This window comes from Magnolia sinica, chromosome 3 (genome assembly GCF_029962835.1).
Source record: "Magnolia sinica isolate HGM2019 chromosome 3, MsV1, whole genome shotgun sequence".
Lineage (NCBI taxonomy): Eukaryota > Viridiplantae > Streptophyta > Magnoliopsida > Magnoliales > Magnoliaceae > Magnolia > Magnolia sinica.
Window position 1 is genome coordinate 113,377,072 of NC_080575.1, and position 25,965 is coordinate 113,403,036.

Sequence of the window (25,965 nt, forward strand, 5' to 3'; positions counted from 1 at the left end):
GGCAGTACGATTTACTAGCTGTTGTAGGCAAACTCAGCTTGGCGTAGAGCAAAGTCCCATTGAGATACATTGTCGCCTACAATACTTCTCAAGAGGTTACTAAGGCTCCTATCGACTACCTCAGTTTGGCCATCTGTTGAGGGTGATATGCACTAGAGAATTGAGGTTTAGTCCCCAACTATTTTCACAAAATATGCCAGAAATGACTCGCAGACTTCGAATCATAATTTGAAGTTATTATTTTCGGTACCTCATGAAGTTGGACATTCTCTATGAAGAATATGTTGGAAATATGTGCAGCGTACAATCACAACATCCTTTTGCTCCCTTTGAGTCTTGGAAAGACAATGAAGTCCATAGAAATGTCCACTCATGGTGCTACTAGAACGAGAAGTGGTGTATAGAGGTCGGTATTTTGCATATGACCTTTGAAGACCAGGTATTGCGCCATAGCTAATGTGTTATCTTTCCGAAGTGTCCACCTAGTCTTCCTCCTTGTAGCTTAGATAGGATCTTCTCATGCAACAACCCCTCGGGAATACATAAGCAAGAATCCTTGAATAAATATCCATCTTGTGAGACAAACTTTGTATCTTGGGCATCAACACATTTGTCGAGCACTTGTCAAAAACGAAGTCCTTGTATTGTTCTTTTAATACCTCGAATCCTATAGTCTCTATGACGAGTGTTCCTAATAGAGTCATCCTCCTACTCAAAACATCCACCACTTTATTCTGTCTTCCAACTTTGTGATGCAAAGAGAAATTATATTCTTGTATAAAAGCCATCCACTTTGCATGACGAGCACTCGGTTTCTTTTGGGAGTAAATATATCTCAACGCCTCATGGTTCGAGTATAGAATGAATCTTTGATGAATTAGGTAATGGCTCCAATGTCATCGCCCCTGGATCGTTGATAAAAATCAGATCATATGTGAAGTAGTTCTTCTGTGCATCATGAAGCTTCTTGCTGAAGAAATTGATCGACTTTCCTTCTTGACCTAGCACTACGTCAATGCCATCCTTTGAAGCATCGCTTGTACTTCATAGACTTTATTGAAGTTCAGAAGTGTAAGAACTAGAGTCTTCATTAATTTTTTTTTAAATTTTTTAATAATGGTACTGAAACTTTAGTCCGCCGCTTTAGTTCATTCACGCGCATGCAATCGGTGACAGATGCAACAATTGTACTCGCTAAATCTCAAGTAAAATGTGGCTAAGTAGTGAAAAGAACGGACCTTTGAAAGGGTTTGTGGGGTGGGCCATTCTGCACTGGCCTTGATTTCTCCCGATCAACCTTGCTTGCTTTTGCAGACGCAATATACCCCAAGCCACAATGTTGTCGATAAGAAAAGAGCACTTTTTCAAGTTAACAAATAGTGATTCCCCTTGTAGTAAGTGATCAAGTTGAATAAATGAATCAGGATGAAAAACAGTAGTATCATTCAAATAAACAACTAAAATTTCTTCATGGAATAGTGGAATACCTCTGTCATCAACCTCATGAAAGTTCTCACGCATTCGAAAGTCGAATGGCATGACAAGCCACTTGTACAACCTGTCTCGAGTCTTAAATGTGGTCTTACACACGTCTTTGGGTCGGATACGTATATGATGATATCTGCTCTGCAAGTTGATCTTCTAAAAGACCTTTGTTCCATGCAGCATGTTTAGCATATTGTCCAAGAGGAGGATTTGGAAACTGGTACTTGATTGTAATCCGCTTTATTGCATGATTGTCTACACACATCCTCCAAGATCCATCTTTCTCAGGGCCTCATTATCTAGTAATAAGACATGGTGACACACTGTCTTAAATTAAGCCCTTTTGTAGCAACTTAGTAACCTATGTTGGAGCTTGGCATGTTTGGCTAGATTCATTTGGTAGTGCTCAAGGTTCAGTAGACTTGAACTCAACACTAAATTAATATGGTGCCGAATGTTCCTCATAGGAGGAAGTTCAGCTGGGAGTTACTTTGGGTTCCAAGCCTTCATATTCATGAAGGAGCTCTTGTATGAAAGGCAAAACATCTGATTGTTTTGTGTCTTCTTTAGTAACCAAGACATAAATGATGCTAGTCTCTTTGCTTTCCTCTTCAAACTTTTCTATACTAAGCAATTTATGACCTTGTCTATCAAGCTTGGGTTGGAAGATGTTTCATTGTTTGCAATATGATATTATCATCCTTGACGAAGGAATAGGTGTTATACCAAGTCAAATGCACCATATCTCGGTCCTACAACTAGAGTCTCCCTAATAAAATGTAGCATGCAACCATGGGGACCATGTCACACCACACCTCGTCTTGTACTTAGGGCTTGTTTGGTTGCTTGTATTTGGGATACATTGGATTCCAAATCCCAAATACACTGGAATCTAATGCATCTGGAATCCGCAATTATGTTTGGCATCCTGTAATTGAATTGCACTGGAATCCAAAGTTCCTGATTGGTAGCCAGTGTTATGAAAGCATTGGAATCATATATTATATTCAATGAAGCCTAAGTTTGGTTAACTAAATCATCTACAATATTCTAAAATGGTGTACATGTGTAACATTGTAGAAAGTAATTGTAATAAGCCCATTAAAACATACACTTTGGTTAAAATTGAGGTAATTCCAAGCCTTAGATGGACCCACAAACATGGAAACACTACTTTTGAATAGGTTCAATAAGTTCTAGGTCAAAGCAAATCCATCTAGGGACCACAATGATGTGTATGTGAAATCCACTCGCACCATTAGATGGGTTGTCCAACGTTACGCCTAGGGCTAAAAATTCAGGTTGACATGTGATTTAGGTGGGCCACCCCATAGGAAACAATCATGACAGAAACGTCCACACTTGATTTTTACAAGGCCCACTATGATGATTATATAGAAACCACTCCAGTCATTAGATGCCACACGAAAATTTAGGCATGGGTCCCGAAAATCAGGCCCATTTTTGATTTAGGTGGGCCACACCAAGGAAAACAATTTGGAGTGTCCTCGTCGCCCTGTACACGATTTTTAATCATGTAGTCCACCTAAATCATGAATGAGGCTGATTTTCAGGCCCTTAGTCTAACATGGGGTGAAGCATTTGGTGGTTAGAGTGGATTTCACATAACATCAGGATGGGGCCCACTTGCACCACTGACCCCTTCTGGATTCGGCCTAGAGAGCCAGTTGGTGATGGGAGCGGATTAGGTGTTATTGGCGTAACAAGGTAGGGGTGTTTCCTTGATAGTGGGGCCCACCTTGATGTATGTGTTGTAAATCCATGTTGTCCATAAGTTTTTCAAGCTCATTTTAGATCATGGTACCAAAACTTAAGTAGATCCAAATCTCAAGTGGACAATGCCATAGGCAACAATGGTGATTGAATGCTCGCCATTAAAAACTTCCTAATGCCCACCATAATGTTTATTTGCCATCGAACCTGTCAATAAGGTCACATAGACCTCGATGACATGAAAACACAAATATCAGCTTGATTCAAAACTTTCGTGGCCCCAAGAAATTTTAATGGTGTGCATTCAATCCCCATTGTGTGGTCCACTTGAGATTTGGATTTGCTTCATTTTTGGGACCATACCCTAAAATGAGCTGGAAAAACTGATCGACAGCGTGGATATTCATCACATACATCGAGGTGGACCCCACAATTAGGGAAACACCCGTTAACGTGTTCCCGAGTAGCACCTATCACGACAGAGAGTTTGTATACTGCATCGTTGTATAGCAAATTCACAGTGTTAAGGTAAAGTGACAAAAAAAAGTATGAAAGATATGGTCCCACTGTTGAATTTGGGCCACAATGATGTGTGCCTAAAATCCACTCCTAACATTGGATGAGTCATCCAATGTTAAGCACAGGGCAAAAAATTCAGGGTGACTTGTGATTCAAGTGGGCCACATCAAAGGAAAATAGCTGGGAGAGAAATGCCCACCCTTAATTTTTTTGAGGCCCACCATGATGATTATATGAATTCCACTGCAATCATTAGATGCCACACAAAAATTTAGGTATGGATCCAAAAATCAGGCCCATATGTAATTGAGGTGGGCCACACCAAAGGTAACAGTGGGAGAGAACAGTTCACCCTTGATTTTTATGAGGCCCACCATGATGATTATATGAAATCCACTCCTATCATTAGATGCTACACACAAATTTAGGCTTGGGTCCCGAAAAACCAAGCCCATTCATGAATGAGGTGGGCCACACCAAGAAAAATAGTTTAGAGGCTCCGCCTTGCCTGTGCATTATTTTCAATCGTGTGGTCCACCTAAATCATGAATGGGGTTGATTTTTGGGCCTTGAGCCTAACATAGGGCGATGCACCCAGTGGTCAGAGTGAATTTCATATGAGCATCAAAGGGGGGCCCACCTGCACTGTTGACCCATACCAACAAGCATTACCAACTCTTTCTTAGGTGTGATTTTCTTTCTGAGTAATTTTTGTAGGCCTCCATTAGTCGGGTAGACGATGAGTCCGGAATCACCACGAAATGATGTGATTTCAAATTGTTACTTTTGGGGCATTTGGAATGCATTTGAATCCAAATCCTCAGCTACCTTTTTGTTGCCAAACACAAAAGGTGAGTTTTAGATTTGGAATGCACTCAAATCCAAGATGCCAAACAACCTGTTAGATCTAATAAAGGAGGAAACTAAGAACTTGGAGTTAACATAAACCTCACCTCAATTTTCAAACCAACAAATATGGTATGGACTTTGATGCCTATGTTTTTTGAGGTTTAATTTATTGCTATTTCTTATGAGACAAGGTTCTAATTGCTCTCCCCATCTACCAAAATCGTGCATATCGTCCCACCGAAAGTGTAAATGGTGCGGAAGATGTTGTGTTGCAACCATCGCCCCTCATCAATCACTTGAGGTGTTGATAGCATGGTCCATTGGATAACAAACGACTCACCCCTATCACCATACACATCTGCTGCATATTCCCCAACATGAGCCCCATCCTTATATGTATATTCTTCATATTATGTGTTATTTAGCTTTCGTTTGCTTGCGATCAAGAGTGCCTTCAACATATTCTTCTTTCTCGGCTAAATTTACTATAATTGTAGACTGATGTTCAAGACAGTAAAAAAATAATGCCCCGGTTGTCCACACTTAAAGCATGTGAAAGGAATGCTATTTTGACCCATTTTGGGCGCACTAGCCCCTCATCCATAACCACCTTCCCTGCATTGGTGTGTGGCTTTATTGTTGGATGTTGACCCATCATCCCTCGACCTGTGGAAGGCCCTGTGGTTGCCTTACGGGGGAAGTTAGCATGCTGCCCATCTTTTTTTTACGATCCTCGTGGGGCACCAAATCGTTACCCAAGTCCCCAATTAACTATCTCCCCGGCTTTTAATGCAAATGAGTATACATCGAACATTTTAAATACATCTTTGAAAGTCAATTCATTTATGATGTCTGGGTTAAGACCATTAAGATATTTTGATTTTTTTTTTTCATACTCATGAAACCCTGGCCGTGATGTCAATGATGGAACTCTTGGGTGTTTTCATGTACCGATTTGTTCCCTTAACGTAGATTGTGACATCTTTGATAGAGGTCTTGATCAAGGGAAGAAATGTTCATATCTATCTCCATAAGTGAAATCTGTTACACTTGAATGAGATAGGCTCATCAAGTGATAACTTTGCAAATAGCCCATTACTAGCATGCATTTTACGCATCTGAAGCCCCTGATAACAATGATGGGTGAGATGCATCTATTATTCCTCTTCATTTTTTTGGGCCTATTCAGTGTAATCTTTCAAATGTAGCACTACAGTAACTATTGAAGTAAAATAATTTTAATCTGTTATATGGTTGGACGTGTTTGATAACCTTGTTTAAATGGTTTGTAAAATATCTAGTATTTTTTGGGCATTTACTTCATTTTAAAATATGGTACTTCAAAAAGGTACTTATCCCCTGTTTTCTTATTCAGTTGATTGACTTCATGCTGGAATCTGTGCAGGAGACAACAGGTTAAGAAAATTCCTCCTGAACACCAACCAATGGATGTGCAGCCCAGTGGTGATGGAAGCCCTGCTGTTGAAATTCCTGTTACAGACATTGTCTCAAATTTTCATCAGGAAACTGAATCTAATGCTGAAATTAATAATGATTCCAGTGGTGCAGATTTTGATGGTTCAACTCTTTTAGAGGAGACCAAATCTTTGGTATCTTTCTTCAATCAAATGTTGCAGGAATAATTTGGTTTGCTTTACCTTTTCAAATGTGATCTATTAATATTAAGCTGCCAAAAAGGCAAACGAGAAGAAAACAAGAGCAATGGAAACTGTTTAGCTTAATCTTTTGAGTTTTAACGAGAATGAATAAATAAGGATATTGGACTGCGCTGCCTTAGGGTATACAATGCTGCAGGGTACGGAAGCTGCTCTTTTGAGGCCATTGCTATGTACATGGCATGCTTATTTGATGTTTTTTTTTTTTTTTTGCTGGCTTTTGTACTCATTTTTCTCGTCAGTAAAAGTTTTTGTTAACTATCAAGAAAAAAATGAAAAAAAAATGTTCACATACAACATGACTTCTTCTTTTTTTTTTTCCTTTTATAATTAAGTTAAAGCATTTTTGTTGCCTTTTTCAATGAAAATAAGGTATCAAATACTTGAACTACTGTCATTGGAAATATTAAATATGGAATGTTGTATGGTATCTCATGCCCAAACGAGGAAATTCAAACCCATAGAGTTCTATAACGGATTTGTTTGGCATACCTTTTTTTCTTTCATTCATTCTTTCTTTCTTTTTTTAATCCCCGTTTTTTAACAGTATTAGAAATTTACTATCTTGCGACTAAACTAGGGCTATGAACTATATATATTTATGTATGCAGAAGAGAAAACATAAAATTGGAACAAGCTTCTCATACATGTTAGTAGGATAGACAACAAACCTACCATATATTGCTGTAATTAAGGGCTGTAATTAGGGGATATAGATGTTGTAATTAGGGGATATAGATGCTGCTGTTATGCTATAATTAAGGGTTGTAATTAGGGGATATAGATGTTGTAATTAGGGGATATAGATGCTGCTATAATTAGGAGATATTATGTTGTAATTAGGGGATATAGATGTTGCTGTTATGCTGTAATTAAGTGCTGTAATTAGGGGATATAGATGCTACTGTTATGCTGTAATTAAGGGATATAGATGTTGCTGTTATGCTGTAATTAAGGGATATATTGTAAGTAGGGAAAATGATTTCTAATAAGAAAAGGACCACTCGACTGAGGGTCATTGAGTAAATCTGACATGGTATCAGAGCCACTCTCTGCAGCCTTGTCTTTGGTCCAATCTTCGTGGTTTTAGGCTCTGGTTTTCTGGTTTCTTGGGTGCGGGTTTTGGTTTGCAGTTTTTTTTTTAAGTGCATTTCAAGAGATTCTAGTTATGGCTAACAACTCCAACTCAGAAGTCTTTCAAACTCGGTTTACAAGGAAGAATTATGCTGCCTGGGAGTTTCAGTTTCAACTTTTTGTCATGAGAAAGGAATTGTGGGGTCATGTTGATGGGAGTGATCCAGTGCCTACCAATCCTACGACGTTGGTTCAATGGAAGGTGAAAGATGCTCGTGTGATGACTTGGATTCTTAGGTCTATTGATTCACTGCTTATACTCACTTAAGGCCGCACAAGATGGCTAAATCGATGTGGGAGTACTTGAAAAAGGTCTATCATCACGATCATTCTGCCCGGCGATTTCAATTGGAAACTGATGTTGCTGCCTATTCCCAAGGTACACTCTCTGTTCAGGAATATTTTTGTGGTTTTCAGAATCTTTGGACTGAGTTTTCCGACATTGTGTATACCGACGTGTCGACCGAATCCCTCTCTGCTATTCAAGAAGTCCATGAAGTTAGCAAAAGAGACCAGTTTTAAATGATATTAAGGCCAGAATTCGAGTCTATTCGCTCCAACTTGATGCACAGGGATCCTTCACCATCTCTTGACGTGTGTTTTGGAGCACTTCTTCGAGAGGAACAACGTCTTCTTACTCAATCTTTGCTTCCACAAGAGAATACTGTCGCATATGCTACTCAAGGCAAAGGGAGGGTTCGAGACATGCGTATAGTTCAATGTTACAGTTGCAAAGATTATGGGCATTTTGCTGCCCATTGTGCTAAAAAGTTATGCAACTACTGTAAACAGAAGGGGCACATCATCAAAGAATGCCCAACACGTCCTCAAAACCGACTCGTGAATGCTTATCATGCTACTGCTACTGGCCACACTTCGGATGGGGTAACCAGCACTCAAAATCTCGCTCCAGTATCATCTTCCACTGCTGCTATACCTGCCCTTACACCAGAAATGGTGCAGCAAATGATTGTATAAGCATTTTTTGCTTTAGGGCTGCAAGGTAAGGGTACTATACGTACTATACCCTCTCAATCTTGGCTTGTTGACTCCGCTGCATCCAATCACATGACTAGTTCTCCTGATATGCTTAGCAATGTTCATAAGTACACTGGTTCTTCTAATATTCAAGTTGCTAATGGCCATCGTTTACCGATTACTAGGGTTGGTGATATTTACTAATATTTTTGTATCACCTGGGCTTTCTATGAGTCTTATCTCGGTTGAACAATTAATGGATGATAATTACAATGTTCAGTTTTCTCGTGATGGTTGTCATGTGCAGGATCCGGTGTCGAGGAGGACAATAGCGAAGGGGCCTAAAGTTGGGAGACTGTTTCCATTATACTTTTCCATTCCTAGTATCATTTCTTTGGCTTGTACTACTGTCTCCAATAATTGTGAAGTATGGCACAAACGTTTAGGCCATCCAAACAATGTTGTTTTATCTCATTTGCTGAATTCTGGTTCGTTGGGAAAAAAAGATTCTTCTTTGCCTCATGCTTTGTCTTTTGATTGTTCTACGTGTAAAATCGGAAAAAGTAAGATTCTTCCCTTTCCTTCTTCCGGGAGTAGGGCAAAGAATTGCTTTGACCTTATTCATAGTGATGTATGGGGCATTACTCCTGTCATTTCTCATGCTCATTATAAATATTTTGTGACATTCATAGATGACCCTAGTCGACATACTTGGGTATATTTTCTGCGCTATAAGTCTGAAGTCTTTGCTGTTTTCAAATCGTTTCTAGCATATGTTGAGAATCAATTTACCACTAGCATTAAGACTTTACGATCTGATTCTGGTGGAGAATATATGTCTCATGAATTTCTTGAGTTTCTTCGTCACAAAGGAATTGTTTCTCACCGCTCGTGTCCTTATACGCCTCAACAGAATGGCGTGGCTGAGCGCAAAAATCGACATTTGTTAGATGTTGCTAGGACCTTGTTACTTGCATCTTCTGTTCCTCCTAAATTTTGGGTTGAAGCTTTAGCTACAGCAGTATACTTGATTAATAGGTTGCCTTCTAAAGTGCTAAATTTCGACTCTCCATTCTATCGTCTGCATAAACAACACCCTAGCTTTCTTGACTTACACACTTTTGGCTGTGTCTGTTTTGTGCATCTACTTCCGCATCAACATCACAAACTCTCTGCGCAATCTGTGAAATGTATCTTTATGGGATATAACTTATCTCAAAAAGGATTTGTGTGTTATGATGCTTCTTCCAATAAATTTCATATATCTCGTAGTGTCGCTTTCTTTGAGCATCAATATTTCTTTTCTAGTTCTATTACATCATCTCCTGCAGTTTCTGTTCTTCCTTACTTTGATGATTTGATGTGCCCTCTTGAACGCTTCAAGCCTGGTTTTGTGTATGAACGCCGTCGACCAACTCTACCCCTTCCTGCGTCTGATCTGCCACCTGATCCCGTTTTGCACCCTCCTCGACGATCTGACTGTACTTCTCATCAACTGGATAGGTATGGTTTTCCTCATACCTCTTTCACGGCTACCTTATCAACTGTGTCGATTCCTAATTCCTACTCAGAAGCTGATAAACATGAGTGTTGGAGAAACGCTATACAGGAAGAACTTCAAGCTCTTCAAGAAAATCAGACTTGGGACATGGTCCCTTGTCCTTCTCATGTCAAGCTACTTGGGTGTAAGTGAGTTTTTTCTGTGAAACTTCGGCCTGATGGGTCTGTGGACCGTTATAAGGCTCGTTTGGTTGCCCTTGGTAACCGCCAGGAGTATGGGGTTGACTATGAGGAGACCTTTGCTCCTGTCGCTAAAATGACAACTGTGCATACTATTATTGCTATCGCAGCCTCTCAGGGATGGTCCCTTTGCCAGATGGATGTGAAGAACGCATTTCTTCACAGTGATTTACAAGAAGATGTTTACATGACACCTCCTCCTGGCCTCTGCTCGTCATCAACGTCGAATGTGTGTAAGCTGAAGCGCTCTCTGTATGGTTTGAAACAGGCTCCCCGGGCTTGGTTTGATAAGTTCCAGGCTACCTTACTTCGATTTTCTTTTATCCAAAGCCAGTATGATTCTTCGTTGTTTCTTCGACCGACTTCTGTTGGTATCGTTCTTCTAGTTTATGTTGACGACATTGTCATCACTGGGACTGATTCTGCCCTCATCGATCAACTCAAACAACATCTTCATGATTCATTCCATATGAAGGATCTTGGTCCTCTCCGGTATTTCCTCGGTTTGGAGGTTCAATCCGATTCCTCTAAGGTTTTCCTGCATCAGCATAAATACACGAAGGACTTGATTTCCTTGTCTGGTTGGCAGGACTCCTCTTCAGTGGATACCCCTTTGGAAATGAATGTCAAGTATTGATGTGAGGAGGGGGATCTCCTTCCTGATCCCATGGTGTTTCGACAGTTAGTTGGTAGTTTCAATTATCTCACTATTACACGGCCTGACATCGCCGTTGCTGTCCAGCAAGTCAGTCGATTTCTGCAGTCTCCTCGCCACCTTCATCTTGCCGCAGTCCACCGAATTATTCGATATCTCTGGGGTTCCTCTCACCATGGCTTGTTCTTCTCTACTGGTACTCCTCTTTGCCTTGTGGCTTTTAGTGATGTTGATTGGGCAGGATGTCCTGATACTCGCCGGTCTATCACCGGGTGGTGTATGTTTCTTCGTGATTCACTTATCTCTTGGAAGAGTAAGAAACATGATCGTGTTTCCAAATCTTCGATCGAGTCCGAGTACCGTGCCATGTCAGCAGCCTGCTCGGAGATTATGTGGCTCCATGGCTTACTTGCTGAAATAGGTTTTCCTCAGTCTACTCCCACTCCTCTTCATGCTGATAATACGAGTGCTATTCAGATCGCTACCAATCCCGTCTATCACGAGCGTACCAAACATATTGAGGTGGACTGTCATTCTATTCGGGAAGCTGTTGATACTCGGGTTATTTCTTTTCCACATGTCTCAAGCGATCTTCAGATGGCGGACGTCTTCACCAAAGCTATGACACGACTACGTCATTAATTTCTTGTTGGCAAATTGATGCTTCTTGATCGACCGACATCAATTTGATGGGGGATGTTAGTAGGATAGACAACAAACCTACCATATATTGTTGTACCATATATTGCTGTAAGTAAGGGCTGTAATTAGGGGATATAGATGCTGCTGTTATGCTGTAATTAAAGGCTGTACTTAGGGGATATAGATGCTGTAATTAGGGGATATAGATGCTGCTGTAATTAGGAGATATTATGCTGTAATTAGGGGATATAGATGCTGCTTTTATGCTGTAATTAAGGGCTGTAATTAGGGGATATAGATGTTGCTGTTATGCTGTAATTAAGGGTTGTAATTAGGGGATATAGATGCTGCTGTTATGCTGTAATTAAGGGCTGTAATTAGGGGATATAGATGTTGCTGTTATGCTGTAATTAAGGGATATATTGTAAGTAGGGAAAATGATTTCTATATAAGAAAAGGACCACTCGATTGAGGGTCATTGAGCAAATCTGACAATACAAAGATCCGTTATTATATCATTTTCTTTTGCTAATGAATCAGGGATCTCATTAGCTTCCCATCTCGATCAACAAACTAAATGTTTAGCCTAGAAACTATATCATGGATCTCATTGAAAGTAGAAGAAATTTCTTTGTTCATGGCCATCCACCTTACATAATCCATATCATTCAAGGCCATGTTTGGATGCATGTATCAAATACTTGAACTACTGTTATTGGAAATATGAAATATGGAATGTTGTATGGTATCTCATGCCCAAACGAGGAAATTCAAACCCATAGAATTCTGTGACGTATTTGTTTGGCATACCTCTCTTTCTTTTGTTCTTTCTTTCTTTCTTCTTTTAATCCCCGTTTTTTAACAGTATTAGAAATTTACTATCTTGCGACCAAACTAGGGCTATGAACTATATACATTTATGAATGTAGAAGGGAAAACATAAAACAATTGGAACAAGCTTCTCATACAAGGATCCATTATTATATCATTTTCTTTAGCTAACGAATCAGGGATCTCATTAGCTTCCCATCTCGTTCAGCAAACTAAATGTTTAGCCTAGAAACTATATCATGGATCTCATTGAAAGTAGAAGAAATTTCTCTGTTCATGGCCATCCACCTTACATAATCCATATCATTCAAGGCCATGTTTGGATGCATGTAGTTGAAGGGAAAGGCCATGTTTGGATGCATGTAGTTGAAGGGAAAGGCCATGTTTGGATGCATGTATTCCAAGGGAAAACAAGAAAAGAAGAAGAAGAGAATTAGTTATCCAATTGTTTCCATAAGCACTATTGAAACATGGATTTCATTTTTCAGGGACTAGTTTGGATAACAAGTGGAAATCTCATATTTGTGAGACAATGGTCACGTAGTTTCTTGTACAGAGAATCCAAACTATTTAGAAGTGCAATGATTGCTTTATGGAATCCTCTCTTTTCTTTGCTATCCAAACACCTCAAACTGTCACATTAATGGAAAATATTTTCCGTTTGCATGATTTTCATGAAATTGGTGATATCCAACCTGCCCTTAATTTCCATGCAATTTGACTAGCATATCTTCTGAATTACTTGTGCTATCCCTCAAAGTCAAAGCAATTATCACATGCAACTTCAAACAAATCCAGTTTTATGCTGATTGTAATATAATTTTTAATCACATGGAGATGAAATTATGAAGATCTATTCAAGAATATTATCACCAATTATTCTTTTGTATGCATAATTTAACACTTTGGGTTGTTGAGTGATTGCTGAATTTTTATCTTCCTTTTCTTTTGTGGAAGATGCCGTCTTCTCTTGTTAATTGCTCACCGAAGGTAACTTCATAAATTATAAAGGAATTCCCTCATTTTTTTTCTTTACAATAAATCTAACAGGCTGAGATTGCCAATGGTGGGGAGCAGCTTTCAAATGTTCGACTTGATGATCTGATAGCCATGATAAGGAATGCAGAAAAAAGTAGGCTACTTGGTCATTCTATACTGCTGATTTCTAGTTTTTCGTTGTATAGTTCTTGTTCTTTTCTTTTTCTAAGAAGAATGCTTATTTCTTATTCTTTGGTAGATATCTTACTTCTCAATCAAGCTCGAGTTCGTGCGCTTGAAGACCTTGACAAGATTCTTACTGAGAAGGAGGATCTGCAAGGACAAATTAACATCTTGGAGATGAGGTTGGCAGAAACTGATGCACGGCTTAAAGTTGCCGCACAAGAAAAGATACATGTTGAGCTCCTTGGAAATCATCTTGAGAAGCTGAAGAATGAAATGACCGAGGAAAGTGCGCACGATATATACAAGGGCCATAATGAAAATGTGTATGCTACTGTCTCTGCTCCTGCCAGCGAGGAGCTTGATGTATTAAGGAAAGAGAACATTGCCTTGAAGGGTTGTATACAAGAACTTGGGTCAAAGCTTGCCAATGTCATAGAAACCGAAGAACGTGTATTCTCTCTAGAGAAAGAACGATCTTTATTGCAGGCTGCCGTGAAAGAGTTGGAGTCTAGATTTGCAGCTGCTCAGGAAGATGTTTCAAAGCTAGCCACTCTGCAGTCTGAGTGCAAGGCTCTTTGGGAGAAGGTTGAAGATTTGCAAGACTTGCTTGAAAATGCAACCAAGGAAGCGGATCAAGCTATTATAGTTTTACAACAAAATCACGAACTCCGAAAGAAGGTTGATAGGTTAGAAGCATCTCTGGAAGAAACAAATTCACGTAGACTATCATCGGAAGATTCACAACAATACAACAGGCTTATGCAGCAGAAAGTAAAACTTCTAGAGGAGCGCCTTCAAAGCTCAGATGAAGAGATAAATTCTCACGTCCAATTATATCAAGAAAGTGTGAAGGAATTTCAAGATACACTCGATAGTTTAAAACAGGAAAGCAAGATAAGGGCACAAGATGAACCTGTGGTTGATTTGCCTTGGGAGTTTTGGAGTCACTTATTGCTTATGATAGATGGTTGGTTGCTTGAGAAGAAAATATCCTCCAATGATGCAAAGCCGTTGAGAGAAATGGCATGGAAGAGAGATGGTCGAATGCGCGATGCCTACTTGGCTTGTAAGGATAAAAATGACCACGAAGCTTTGGCTACATTCCTCAAACTGACATCATCAAGGACACGGTATAATCTTTTTACTTATGCTATTTTGTTTGACAGCCATTTGCGTAGGTTTCCCTTCAATTGTGGCCAATGGATGTAAACCTTATGGTGTCATTTGACATGGTATTGTTGCAACCATTGTAGACCTGGATTGCATGTCATCCATATTGCAGCGGAAATGGCACCAGTTGCAAAGGTAAATTGATCTCCCACCTAAAATTCATGATACCTTGTAACAGTCATGAGAATTGTTTGCATTTGAATGCTTCTGTCATTGACCAAGTTACTTTATGTGTGGAACTATGGAGAAACTAGGCCAGCGATCAACACGAATTCACACTTTGACTTTAATTTAGCATTTCCATTACATATGGTCGAATAGACTTTCTGAGAGGCTGTGGTTCACTTTTTCCAAATCTACGGAATACCAGTTTAACAATCCAGTTTTTTGTCTACTTTCTGGGTGGGAGTTTATTATGACTGATAACCTATGTTAATGACTCGTTGCTTATTGTGTTCTGTTGGCTTTCCACATAATATATATATATATATATATATATATATATATTCTAGCGTTTTTTCTATTTGCAAAAGATATAATACCAGATGCACAAGCATGCTGTGCTTTTATTAGGGCCTGTTTGCATTACCTCAAAGGCTGATGGGACAGCTCCTCCACAAGCAAGAATTAATATTAGTTGAAAATTCCATTTCCCTCTTTTCATTGCATTTCCACTTTGAGAACTGATGATCACCTATGGGCAACGACACCCAAACTTATCTTGCAGGCCTATCATTCCGCCAACACGCCAGTAGTTTAGAACATCCATACCATGCAGACAGTAGGGCCCTATCATGAAGATCTCTCATCTTGAAAATCAGGTTGATGCACTCATTGGATGTGCCATACCTGTATGTTGAGCCTGACTGACAGTTGTCCATCGTTTCGATGTGGTCAACTTGGTGAGCTAACCAGCCTGATTTAATTGGTAGTTGATCTTCATGACGGGCCCTACCATTTGCATAGTAAGGATGTTTCTGTAAGCCAAGGAGAGGCTGGTGATGCAGGATGATGGAAACTATCCTAGGATGCATGATGAGAGATCAATTACACATTAATTTCAGTAATCAGCATGTAAAATCAAGCATATCCTCATAATAGATTCAAAAATTCAGATTTATAACATGAAGATCCTAGGTTTTCACATACACGGTGTATGAAAATATAAAATAGTTCAAGAGTGGCCCAGTTGGAAGTAGAGACTTCCAATATAGCGTAGGCACGTTTCACACTCAAGGGAATGACTAGTAGGTTTGATGATTAGGGTTAGGAAGGGGAAAATCTGAAATATGGAGAATTAGGGTTTCTGGGAATTGGGGATTTTGGAATTAGGGTTTTTAGAAATTGAGAAAAATAAGAAATTGAAGATCTGGGTTTAGAAGGTTGTAATGGAAGGGATAAGAAGAAGATAGAAGAAAAAGAAGAATACCTTTCGAAGAAGAAAGGGGAAGGAGATAATAAAAAGACTACCTTTCGAAGAAGAGGAAGATGAAGGACGTACCTTGGGGAATCCACCACCAAACAAGTTTTTACCCTTCCACAATTTAATTGGAAGGGAGGTTTTTTTTTAAAAATTATTATAAGGAGGAAAAATCCTTCACACAAGAGAGCTTCACTCATTTTTTTTTTTCCCTTCTCAGTAACACCACTAGGGTTGGAACTCAACCCCCCGTGCTTTTATAATAAAAAAAATTTGGAATTAAAATCTAGCATAATTACAACTATCACTTAAGTAAAGTGGCCCATCGTCCAAAATAAGAAAACTAAAACATATATTATCAATCTCAACCATCAAATAACTCCTAAAAATACCAAAAACCATAAAGAAAACAAGATTAGAGTCCAAGAGGCCCAGATCTAAAAGATTTGGTGGCCCGATGGTCTGATCGACAAGATCCAACAGTCGAATCGACACGAAATAGAAATCTTATGACTACAATAGTCTCCTAAGCAGCCCACATGCATCATCCCAAGGTGGGGTCTTCAAAATGGCCTAGCGGGTCCCATCTGGAACTCGTCTCCCATCCACAAAGAAAGCTATGCTAATGTGGGTGATCGTCTTCGTCTCTGGTACATTTGAGTAGGTCCTCTGATGTTCTCATCAATTCTCCTCATCTGAGGAGATTTCGCCTTTGGATAAATAAAGCTGCAGTGATGCTCGGGGAGATCCGGGTCTCATCGCCGAATCTCTGCCTCTGTGATCCATGTACAGTCTGATTTTGGTCTGCCCTTCCACTTGACAAGGTACTCCTGGTAACCGCCATGTTGTGTGGAAACCACTTCTTTATCTAAGATATCCTTCATCTCCTCTCTTCTCATAGGTATGGATGGTACGGATGGTAAAGATTGAGAAGAGGGGTCAGGTAATGGCCATGGATTTTGGGACAGGTCAGGGGCATCATCATTATCAAAGTTCATGTGAGGGTTAGGGGAATGTCCATGAAACGGTACACGATCTTCCACATTAAATGTAGAACTGATACTCTTGTTAGGTGGAAGATCTATTAAGTAAGCATTCGAACCCAGTCTTTTAAGATTTTATATGTTCCAACGCTATGGGCTTGTAATTTTTTTATGGTTCTCTGTGGAAACCTTTTTGGACGTATTTTAATCATGACTTCATCACCCATAACAAACTCTTTAAACTTATGGTGTGAGTCAGCAATCATTTTGTATGTTTCATTACTTGTATTGATTCTTTTTCTAATCTCCACACGCAACTCATGTGTATGTTGTGTAGATGCATATGCAAACTCTGAAGGCCTATAGAACACAGACATGGGTATGCAATCTATAGGGGTCCTAGGCTCATATACTTGTCTTTCCAAATCCACTTCCTCTCCAGGACTCATTTGATTGTGATGAAGGTTTGGTAGAGTCAATGCGTGAATGTCCCGCACGGGTGTAAACTTATCCGGTATGCCCTCTGGAATAACAACACTGGACTCCTCCAATACCGGACTCACCTCAGATGGTAACTCTACACTACCCTTAGGTGTAACCTCAGGTGGCATCTCCATGATAACCTTAGGCGTGACCTCACTTGCCATGTGGGCATACAACATCAAATTAGTTTTAGTCTCTCTTTCAGACTCTTTTGCATTAACTATAGGAAGAGACTCAAGCTGGAGTTTCGTCACATCTTCAGGACCACATGTCTTGACGTCCTCCTTTTTTAGGGATGCTTTTGGGTGGGAGAGACTTCAAGACAATCCTTTTGCCTCCATACAGAAACGAACACGTATTTGAGCGACCGAATAGTGTTGCGTCCATGTCATATAACCAAGGCCTGCCCAAAATGATGTGGCCTATATCCATAGGCAAAACATCACATCACAACGTGTCCGTATAGGAACAAAACTGGATGGGAATAGGACAACACTGAGAAACCAGAATTGAAGATGCATCAACCCATGAGACTTGCTAGGGCTGAGGGTGATGAACGACTAGCATACCTAAGCGGTCCACGGTGCGAGTAGATACCACATTGATGCAACTGCCACTATCAATGATCACCTTGCAGTTTTTGCCACCACACTTGGCATAAGTATGAAAAATTGAATCCCTGCGCCAATCATCACTTTCTACAATTTTGGCTTAAGGCGCAGCTAATAATTGCAAGTGGCACAGTCTCAACTTGATTCCCAACTTGTGATTGGACATCTTCCCGAGTGTCGGGGTTTGCCTGAAGGGAGGCTTCAAGCCGATTGACACGCGCATTGATCACGGTCAATTGGGTTGTGGTGGTCCTGTTGTGCGCTTCAATAGCCGTCAGACGGTTGTTGATGGCGTTAAGGGCCTTGTCAATCTGCTCTAGATTCATAGTGGGATGTAGACCAAAGCCACGTCCTGAATGAGTGGGCATACACAAGGACACTTTAAAAGAAACTCTGGGTCCTAGGACAATGTGATGACAATGATAATACTAACCTAGGGATCACACTAGACACACTAACCGAAAAATTCAGCAAGTCGCTATCCTCATATCTTTTGTTGAAAATTAAGCAAGATAGTAATCCAAAGGTACCAAACTGAAAATTTAGCACGGGTGTAATCCGAAAATTACAAACTGAAAATTCAACAATGTGACAACCTGAAATTACTATGCTGAAATTTCAGCAATGGTATGAGTGAGGCTGTGAACTGAAAATTCAGCAATAAGATACTCCAACAAAAAATCAGCAATATGATCCTATATGCAATGCATACTCTACTAACCCTAGATGTGACTCTAACCTAGATGCAACACAAAAATCCTATGCTAAACTCGTTCTCTGATACCAAATTTGATGTAGGACACATGATTTAATACTAGCATGCAACGTGGAGATTATGAAAGAGTCCATAAAGTAATTCAATTAACAAAAGATGCTAACCTACCAATTAATTAAGAGTAAACAATAGGAAATAAAATCTGATTTAACTTAAATCACTTGCCCGCATGCTAAGAAATCACATAAATCAATTAAAACTAGGACCGATGGAAGGATAGAGCTTCCAATTTAGCATAGTCACGTTCCACACTCAATGGACAGATTTGTAGGTTTTATGATTAAGGTTAGGAAGGGGAAAATCTGAAATATATAGAATTAAGGTTTCTAGGAATTGGGGATTTTGGAATTAAGGTTTTTAGAAATTGGAGAAAATAAGAAATTGAAGATCTAGGGTTTAGAAGGTTGTAATGGAAGGGAAAAGAAGAAGATAAAAGGAGAAGAAGAAGAATACCTTTCGAAGAAGATAGGGGAAGGATGTAAGAAAAAGACTACCTTTCGAAGAAGAGGAAGATGAAGGACGTACCTTGGGGAATCCACCACCAAACAAGTTTCTACCCTTTCACAATTTAATTGGAAGGGAGGGTTTTTTTTTTTTTTTTTAAATTTTTTTAATAAAAAAAAACCCTAGAAAATAAGGAGTAAAAATCCTTTACACATGAGAGTTCCACCCTTCTTTTTTTTCTTCTCAATAACACTACTAGGGTTGGAACTCCACCCCCCCGTGCTTTTATAATAAAAATTTTGAAATTAAAATCCAACATAATTACAACTATGCCACTCACTTGAGTAAAGTGGCCCATCGTCCAAAATAAGAAAACTAAAACATATATTATCAATCTCAACGATCAAATAACTCCGAAAAATACCAAAAACCATAAAGAAAGCAAGATTAGAGTCCAAGGGGCTTAGATCTAAAAGATTTGGTGGCTCAATGGTCTGATCGACAAGATCCAACGGTCGGATCGACACGAAATAGAAATCCTATGACTAAAATAGTCTCCTAAGCAGCCCACATGCATCATCCCAAGGTGGGGTCTCCCTGATATACGTCTAATGCATGTGGGGTCTTCAAAATGGCCTGGCGGGTTCCATTTGGAACTTGTCTCCCATCTATAAAGAAAGCTATGCTAATGTAGGTGATCGTCTCCGTCTCTAGTACATCTGAGTAGGTCCTTTGATGTCCCCATCAGCTGGGTGCAGAGAAACTTTCTGTGTTCTAGCAAGCTGGTGACTGGAATGCAGAGAAGGTTCATCTGCGTTCCACCGACCTTCACTTCCATTTTCTGTTTGTTGGTTTGAACTATTTTGGTTTCTTAAGTGGGTAATTCTGTTGAGATTCTTTTGGTTTGTTGTGATTAGTTGTAAAACAGTGTCATTAGTGTTTCTAAGTATGTTTTAGGAGCTTAATTCTTTGATTACTTAGGAAGTTTGGATTAGTTGATGGATTATTCAGAGAAGTTACAGGGATTGATATAAATAGTTGAATTCTGAGATTGTAAGAGAATAGAGAGGCCTTTGAGCGAGAATTCTCCTTTGCGTGTGCGCTTGGGCGGGGTTTAATTGCCAAATTACAATCGAATCCCCTCAAATCCCCAATTTCCCTTCTTCCTTCTCCCCTTTTCTTCTTGCAAACAAAGCTCCTCTAGTTATTGTCAAAATTGATAGATTCAGTGTTACATCATATAGCCCACACAAGCAGCATAAAAGCGAGAAAATAAGCAAGATAGGGTACCGTTACCTATTTTGGGTTGGCTTTGACAGAAGAATGATAGGACCGATGTCTCCATCTGCATTTCATGGTCCTGCCGGAGTGTATACACTTTGTCCCTCAATTCAAGGAGAGGTTGACAGGTAGCATATGCAAAGATAGTTGTGCTCAGAAATTGGGACGATTTGTAGTTCAGGGTTGGATTTTGCTGCTTATTTTCAAGCAATTTTAGGGCTGCCTGGTTCCCCCCTCGCCAATGTATGGGGTTTAGAGGTGTACACGAGTCGAAAATACTCGTCTACTCGCTCGACTCGGCTTGGAAATACTCTACTCGACTCTCCTCGAAGTGAGTTAGAGCCAAGTACGAGTAGAATTTAGGTACTCGAAATGAGTACGAGCCGAGCACGAGCATGAACGTACTCAACTCGGTAGTCGACCAGCATTTCACACCCGCCCGTTCAAACTTCAAAACCCCCCCATACCAACGCCCAGCGGCCATCCCCATTCGGACGTCACTCCTTCTCTCTCTCTATCTCTCTATGTCTCTCTCTCTCCCCCTCTCTCCCTCCTGCCGCTCGTCCAGTCGTCCCTACCCTGCTCGCCCAGTGCCGCAGCTCCTCCCTGCCACTCGTCCGTGCTCGTCCGGTGTGGTAGATCGTCCCTGCCGTTGGTCGTCCCTGCTGCTCAATCCTGCCCTCTCCAGTGCCGGTCGTTCGGTCCCTGCCGCAACTCGGCCGGTAAGCACCTATCCAGTGGGCCTTTTTTGGAAAGTTACATTTACAAATTAAAAAAAATGCAATATTTTGGGACTGATTTAGATGTAATCTAAGCTCTAACAGTGGATTTCAAACCACTCTGTGAGGGAATTTGAAACCCCCATTTACTTTGAGATGCCAAACAACCAAGGGATTTGAAATCTCCTCAAATTCCCTGAATCCATGGTGCCAAACGACCCTTAAGTGTCTGATTTTTCTCCCATTTCTCCTCTCATTATGGATGAGAGAAGATGAGTTAAGTTCAAGTCAGGTTTAGAGGCTAGAAAACTGTATGGCAATTGGCACTCGAAAACTCTACTCGAACTTGGCTCGGAATCTGCTTGGACTCTGCTCGTACTCGACTCGGCTCGGGCTTGCCCGAGCCAAGCCAAGTATGAGCTGGGGCTGAGCATACCGAGCGCGAGCACGAGCAGGGCAATACTCGACTCAACTCGACTCGACTCGTGTTCACCTCTAATGGGGTTAGGGGTGTACATGGAGTTGAATCGAGTCGAGCTGGCCTCAGCTCGACTCGGCTCGAACACTGGCTGACCTCAGCTCGAAGTCAGCTCGGCTCGGTTCGGTTAGTAGATCGGGCTAGCTCGAGCCGAGTTTGAGCCAAGATTGAGCTGAGTTCGCCATTGAGGCATTTCCACAAACACCTGAATTGCAATTTCAAAAACCCATTGTTTTACAAACAGAGGCAATGGTTTTACAGGTGTTTTATCAAACACCTTCTAAGTAACATAAAAAACAAAAAAGAGAGAGAGAGAGAGAGAGAGAGAGAGAGAGAGAGAGAGAGAGAGAGAGGGTATTTGTTTAATGTACATACCTTGGTTGCCACCGGCCAAACCTTCCTTGCCACCAACCACATTTCGTTGAGTCATTTTATCAAACAGTTGGTGAGCAACATCAATGGAAAAGTAACCGAGTCACCCAACTGGTTTGATCCGAGTTCGATTCGAGCTAGATTCGATCTGAGCCAAGTCGAGCTGGGGCCTGCTCGAACTCATTTTTGAGCTCAAAAAATCAGCTCGACTCGTGCTCGAACTCAGCTTCGAACCGAGTCGAATCGAGCTTTTTCGAGTCGAGTCGAGCGAGCTAACGAGCTAGCTCGGTTCGTGTACACCCCTATATGGGGTAGATTAGATCATGTACTTTCGACTTCACATTATAAAATAAAATCATCTATTCTCAAAGAAAAAAAGGTAGAATGTGCAAATACATGGATTGTTGGTACATTGAAACAGGCCCATTTCTCCTCTATCATTTAATTGTAAATTCCTGGACGAAAATGTAAATGGCTACATTTTAAGATTTTTTATTTTTTATTTTTCTTTTTTCTTTTTGGTTTAAGTTGTTTAGTTGGTTAAGTTTGGAGATGTCACTTTCAGTTTAGCAATTAGTTCCTAACCCATTATGCAATTTCTCCAAAGGTTGGTGGTCTGGGGGATGTTGTGGCGGGCCTTGGTAAAGCACTCCAAAAGAGAGGACACCTTGTGGAAATTGTTCTTCCAAAATATGACTGCATGCAATATGATCGTATTGGTAACTTAAAGGTATATTTATTGTTTTTGGCTTTTAGCCAGGTGGGTGTTCACATTATTTTTGGCTTTTCAAGAAGAACTCTGTGTCATTTCATATCCTAACTATTCTTGCAGGCCCTAGATGTAGTGCTGGAGTCGTATTTTGATGGCCAGCTATTCCAAAATAAAATTTGGGTTGGAACAGTCGAAGGTCAGCGATAGTTCCTCATTAATTCTTAGTTTCCATTTGCAAATGATGTTATGATTCATGTTGATTAGAATTGTTAACAGGTCTTCCTGTCTATTTCATTGAGCCTCATCATCCGGCTAAATTCTTCTGGAGAGGACAATTTTATGGAGAGAATGATGATTTCAAGCGTTTTTCATTCTTTAGCCGTGCAGCACTTGAATTGCTTCTTCGAGCTGGCAAGAAACCAGATATAATCCATTGCCATGACTGGCAGACAGCGTTTGTTGTATGCACTGGCAACAGTTAGAATTTCACTAGTTCCTTTTCATAAATAATTTCTGATGTTTTTTCCCCCTCTAATGAGTAAACTTGACTTCTCAGGCACCACTCTATTGGGATTTGTATGCTCCTAGAGGTTTGAATACGGCTAGAATTTGCTTTACATGCCACAATTTTGAGTATCAGGGGACAGCACCTGCTTCAGAGTTGGCATCCTGTGGCCTTGATGTTCACCAGCTGAGTAGACCTGATAGGATGCAGGACAATGCATCACATGATAGAGTCAATCCAATTAAGGTAATTGATTTCAATGGTTCATTTGAATTAAGAAAAAGGCATCAAGGTGTGGTGTGTTTTACATGTTCCCATTCTTTAGGGTGCGATTGTTTTCTCCAACATTGTAACAACAGTATCTCCAACTTATGCCCAGGAAGTGCGAACTGCAGAGGTACGATTACAAACTTTAAATGAAAGTTCTAGTGCCCTTGCTTTATGTATGTAGTGGTTCAAGACGCCGCTCCTTTGATGAATCTTTGATACTTGGGCTTTGTAATTGTTCATGAATGATCTAGTTCCCGAGTTCTTAGGAAGCACCACTGACTCAGCTTTCTTCAGCTACATCTCAGTTACCAAATTGCATCTGTTGAACCATGGATATCCAGATTGTCTATACTGAAAACTTTGACATGAAATCTCAGTAAGTTGTTGTGCTATTTTCTTTTAGAAATGAATAGCATTATAGTTGCATACTTCATCAGGGGAAGTTGCTGATTACTGTGATGAGGACTACATGAAAAACATAGGAAAATAAAAGATCTTAAGTACTAGTATTTGTGATACAAAAACAAAATATAAACATTCTTCTTTTTCCTGATAAGCAGCAACTTCACAGAAAGAAGAAGAGAGTACAGCCTAAGATAAGGGCAGAGATTACCAAATACATAAGGGCAGTCTATTTTTGCCTCCTCTGGCTAATGCATCAACGAACTCATTTGCCTCCCATTTTTTCTGAAACTGTGATAATTTTATTGATAAGAGGCCAAAGCCTAAAAAATACAGAGAAGCAAAAATGAAGCGCAAACAAATTACAGATATGACCAGCTTCCAGAAAAAATGTCTGGATCTACAGCCTTAGAAGCTAATCCCTCATTTGCCTCCCATTTTACATGTCAGAAAACTACATCGGTGGATGAAGTTGAGTTCCAGATTTTGTTGATAACACACACAATCCTCCCTGGACCTGAATTTGCCTTTGATGCCCAATCAATAGCTTTCATGGAACCCTCTAAACTTTCAAGGTAAATGTAGAAACTTGAATCTGCACATTAAAATGTTGATGTGAAGATTCTCAACCTGATCCATGCTATCAATGTAGAGAAGGGAATTAGTCAAACCTTTACAGTGCACACAAGCTTCTATGGACTTGGATTTCTCATTGATGCCTAACCAATAACATCATGGAATTTCCTCCATTAATAGTTTATCCCCTAAACTTCCAAGGTAAATAGAGAACCCCAGAATCTGCACATTGGAATGCTGAACTGAAGATTCCCCACCGGATCTATGCTATCAATATTAAGAAAGGTGTTATTCAATAAATCAAACCTTAATATGTGAAGTAGAGATAAGGTGGTTGATATGCGACCAAAGGAGGGATCGGGGATTTAGAAAGCTTCAATGACTAATATATTGTTTTTGAATATTAGGAGAATGAGGACTAGTTCTATATATTGGTGGCATATGGAAGCTTCCTACACTAGTCTTGCATTTGCAACACTTGCACATTCCGACCACTTGATCTTGACCATCCCTTCAATCCAATGTTCTCTTCAAGGGACACCTTACAAAAATCACAGCAATCTGATGCCCCTACCTGCCTAGATGTTGACTTCAATGTTGTCATTGTTCTTTTTCCCAGTCACAAATCATCATTGTCTCATCTAAGCCTTATCCCCCCACTGCTTGGGGTCAGCTATTTGTCATTTTATATGAATGAAAACCTAGTCTTGATCATTTTTTTTAAATTTTTTTTTAAAACCTCCTCCTCTTCTTCTTATGTGGATATCAGATATCCTTTTTACTTCAAACGCAATAGATCACCTTTTTCAGGCCACAACATTTTGTACTTCATTTGCTCGATTTGCTTTCCATTTTGACACAACAAATACATGCCAAGCTAATGTGATTTGGGATCTCTTATAGATCTGGATCTGAAAGTGATGCAGAAATATTAACAATAGAACAAAAATTAGATAATAAGATTGCGAGGGTGATCCTCAAACACAAGCAATGTCTTATATCTTATCATGATATATTTAAATGCATGCTTCCCATTCTTCTGGTATGTGATCAATCTTTTATTGCTTTGCAGGGAGGACAGGGCCTCCATGGAACATTAAACTCTCACTCCAAAAAGTTTGTTGGAATTCTTAATGGGATTGATATGGATTCGTGGAATCCTTCTACAGATACTTTTCTCCGAGTCCAGTACCATGCTGATGATCTCCAAGGGAAAGCGGAGAATAAGGACGCTTTAAGAAAGCAACTAAAGCTCTCCTCTGCCAATGCTACACAGCCGCTGGTAGTCACCTAAATTGTCTTTTCTGTTCTAATCGGCATCGTTATCTGATAGGCACCTAAAAACTGATAAGTTACC

General features: G+C 40.0%; 1 protein-coding gene across 1 annotated transcript in view; it reads left to right on the plus strand.

Annotated features, from left to right (window-relative positions):
* Positions 1 to 25,965, plus strand: part of LOC131240781 (probable starch synthase 4, chloroplastic/amyloplastic) — a 32,182-nt gene that overhangs the window by 2,789 nt on the left and 3,428 nt on the right. Inside the window, exons 2-11 of the mRNA XM_058239243.1 lie at positions 5,993 to 6,197; positions 13,294 to 13,375; positions 13,481 to 14,537; positions 14,661 to 14,712; positions 22,751 to 22,873; positions 22,976 to 23,051; positions 23,132 to 23,316; positions 23,412 to 23,606; positions 23,686 to 23,757; positions 25,681 to 25,890. Coding sequence (XP_058095226.1) covers positions 5,993 to 6,197; positions 13,294 to 13,375; positions 13,481 to 14,537; positions 14,661 to 14,712; positions 22,751 to 22,873; positions 22,976 to 23,051; positions 23,132 to 23,316; positions 23,412 to 23,606; positions 23,686 to 23,757; positions 25,681 to 25,890 — 2,257 coding nt within the window. The remainder of the gene's footprint in view (positions 1 to 5,992; positions 6,198 to 13,293; positions 13,376 to 13,480; positions 14,538 to 14,660; positions 14,713 to 22,750; positions 22,874 to 22,975; positions 23,052 to 23,131; positions 23,317 to 23,411; positions 23,607 to 23,685; positions 23,758 to 25,680; positions 25,891 to 25,965) is intronic.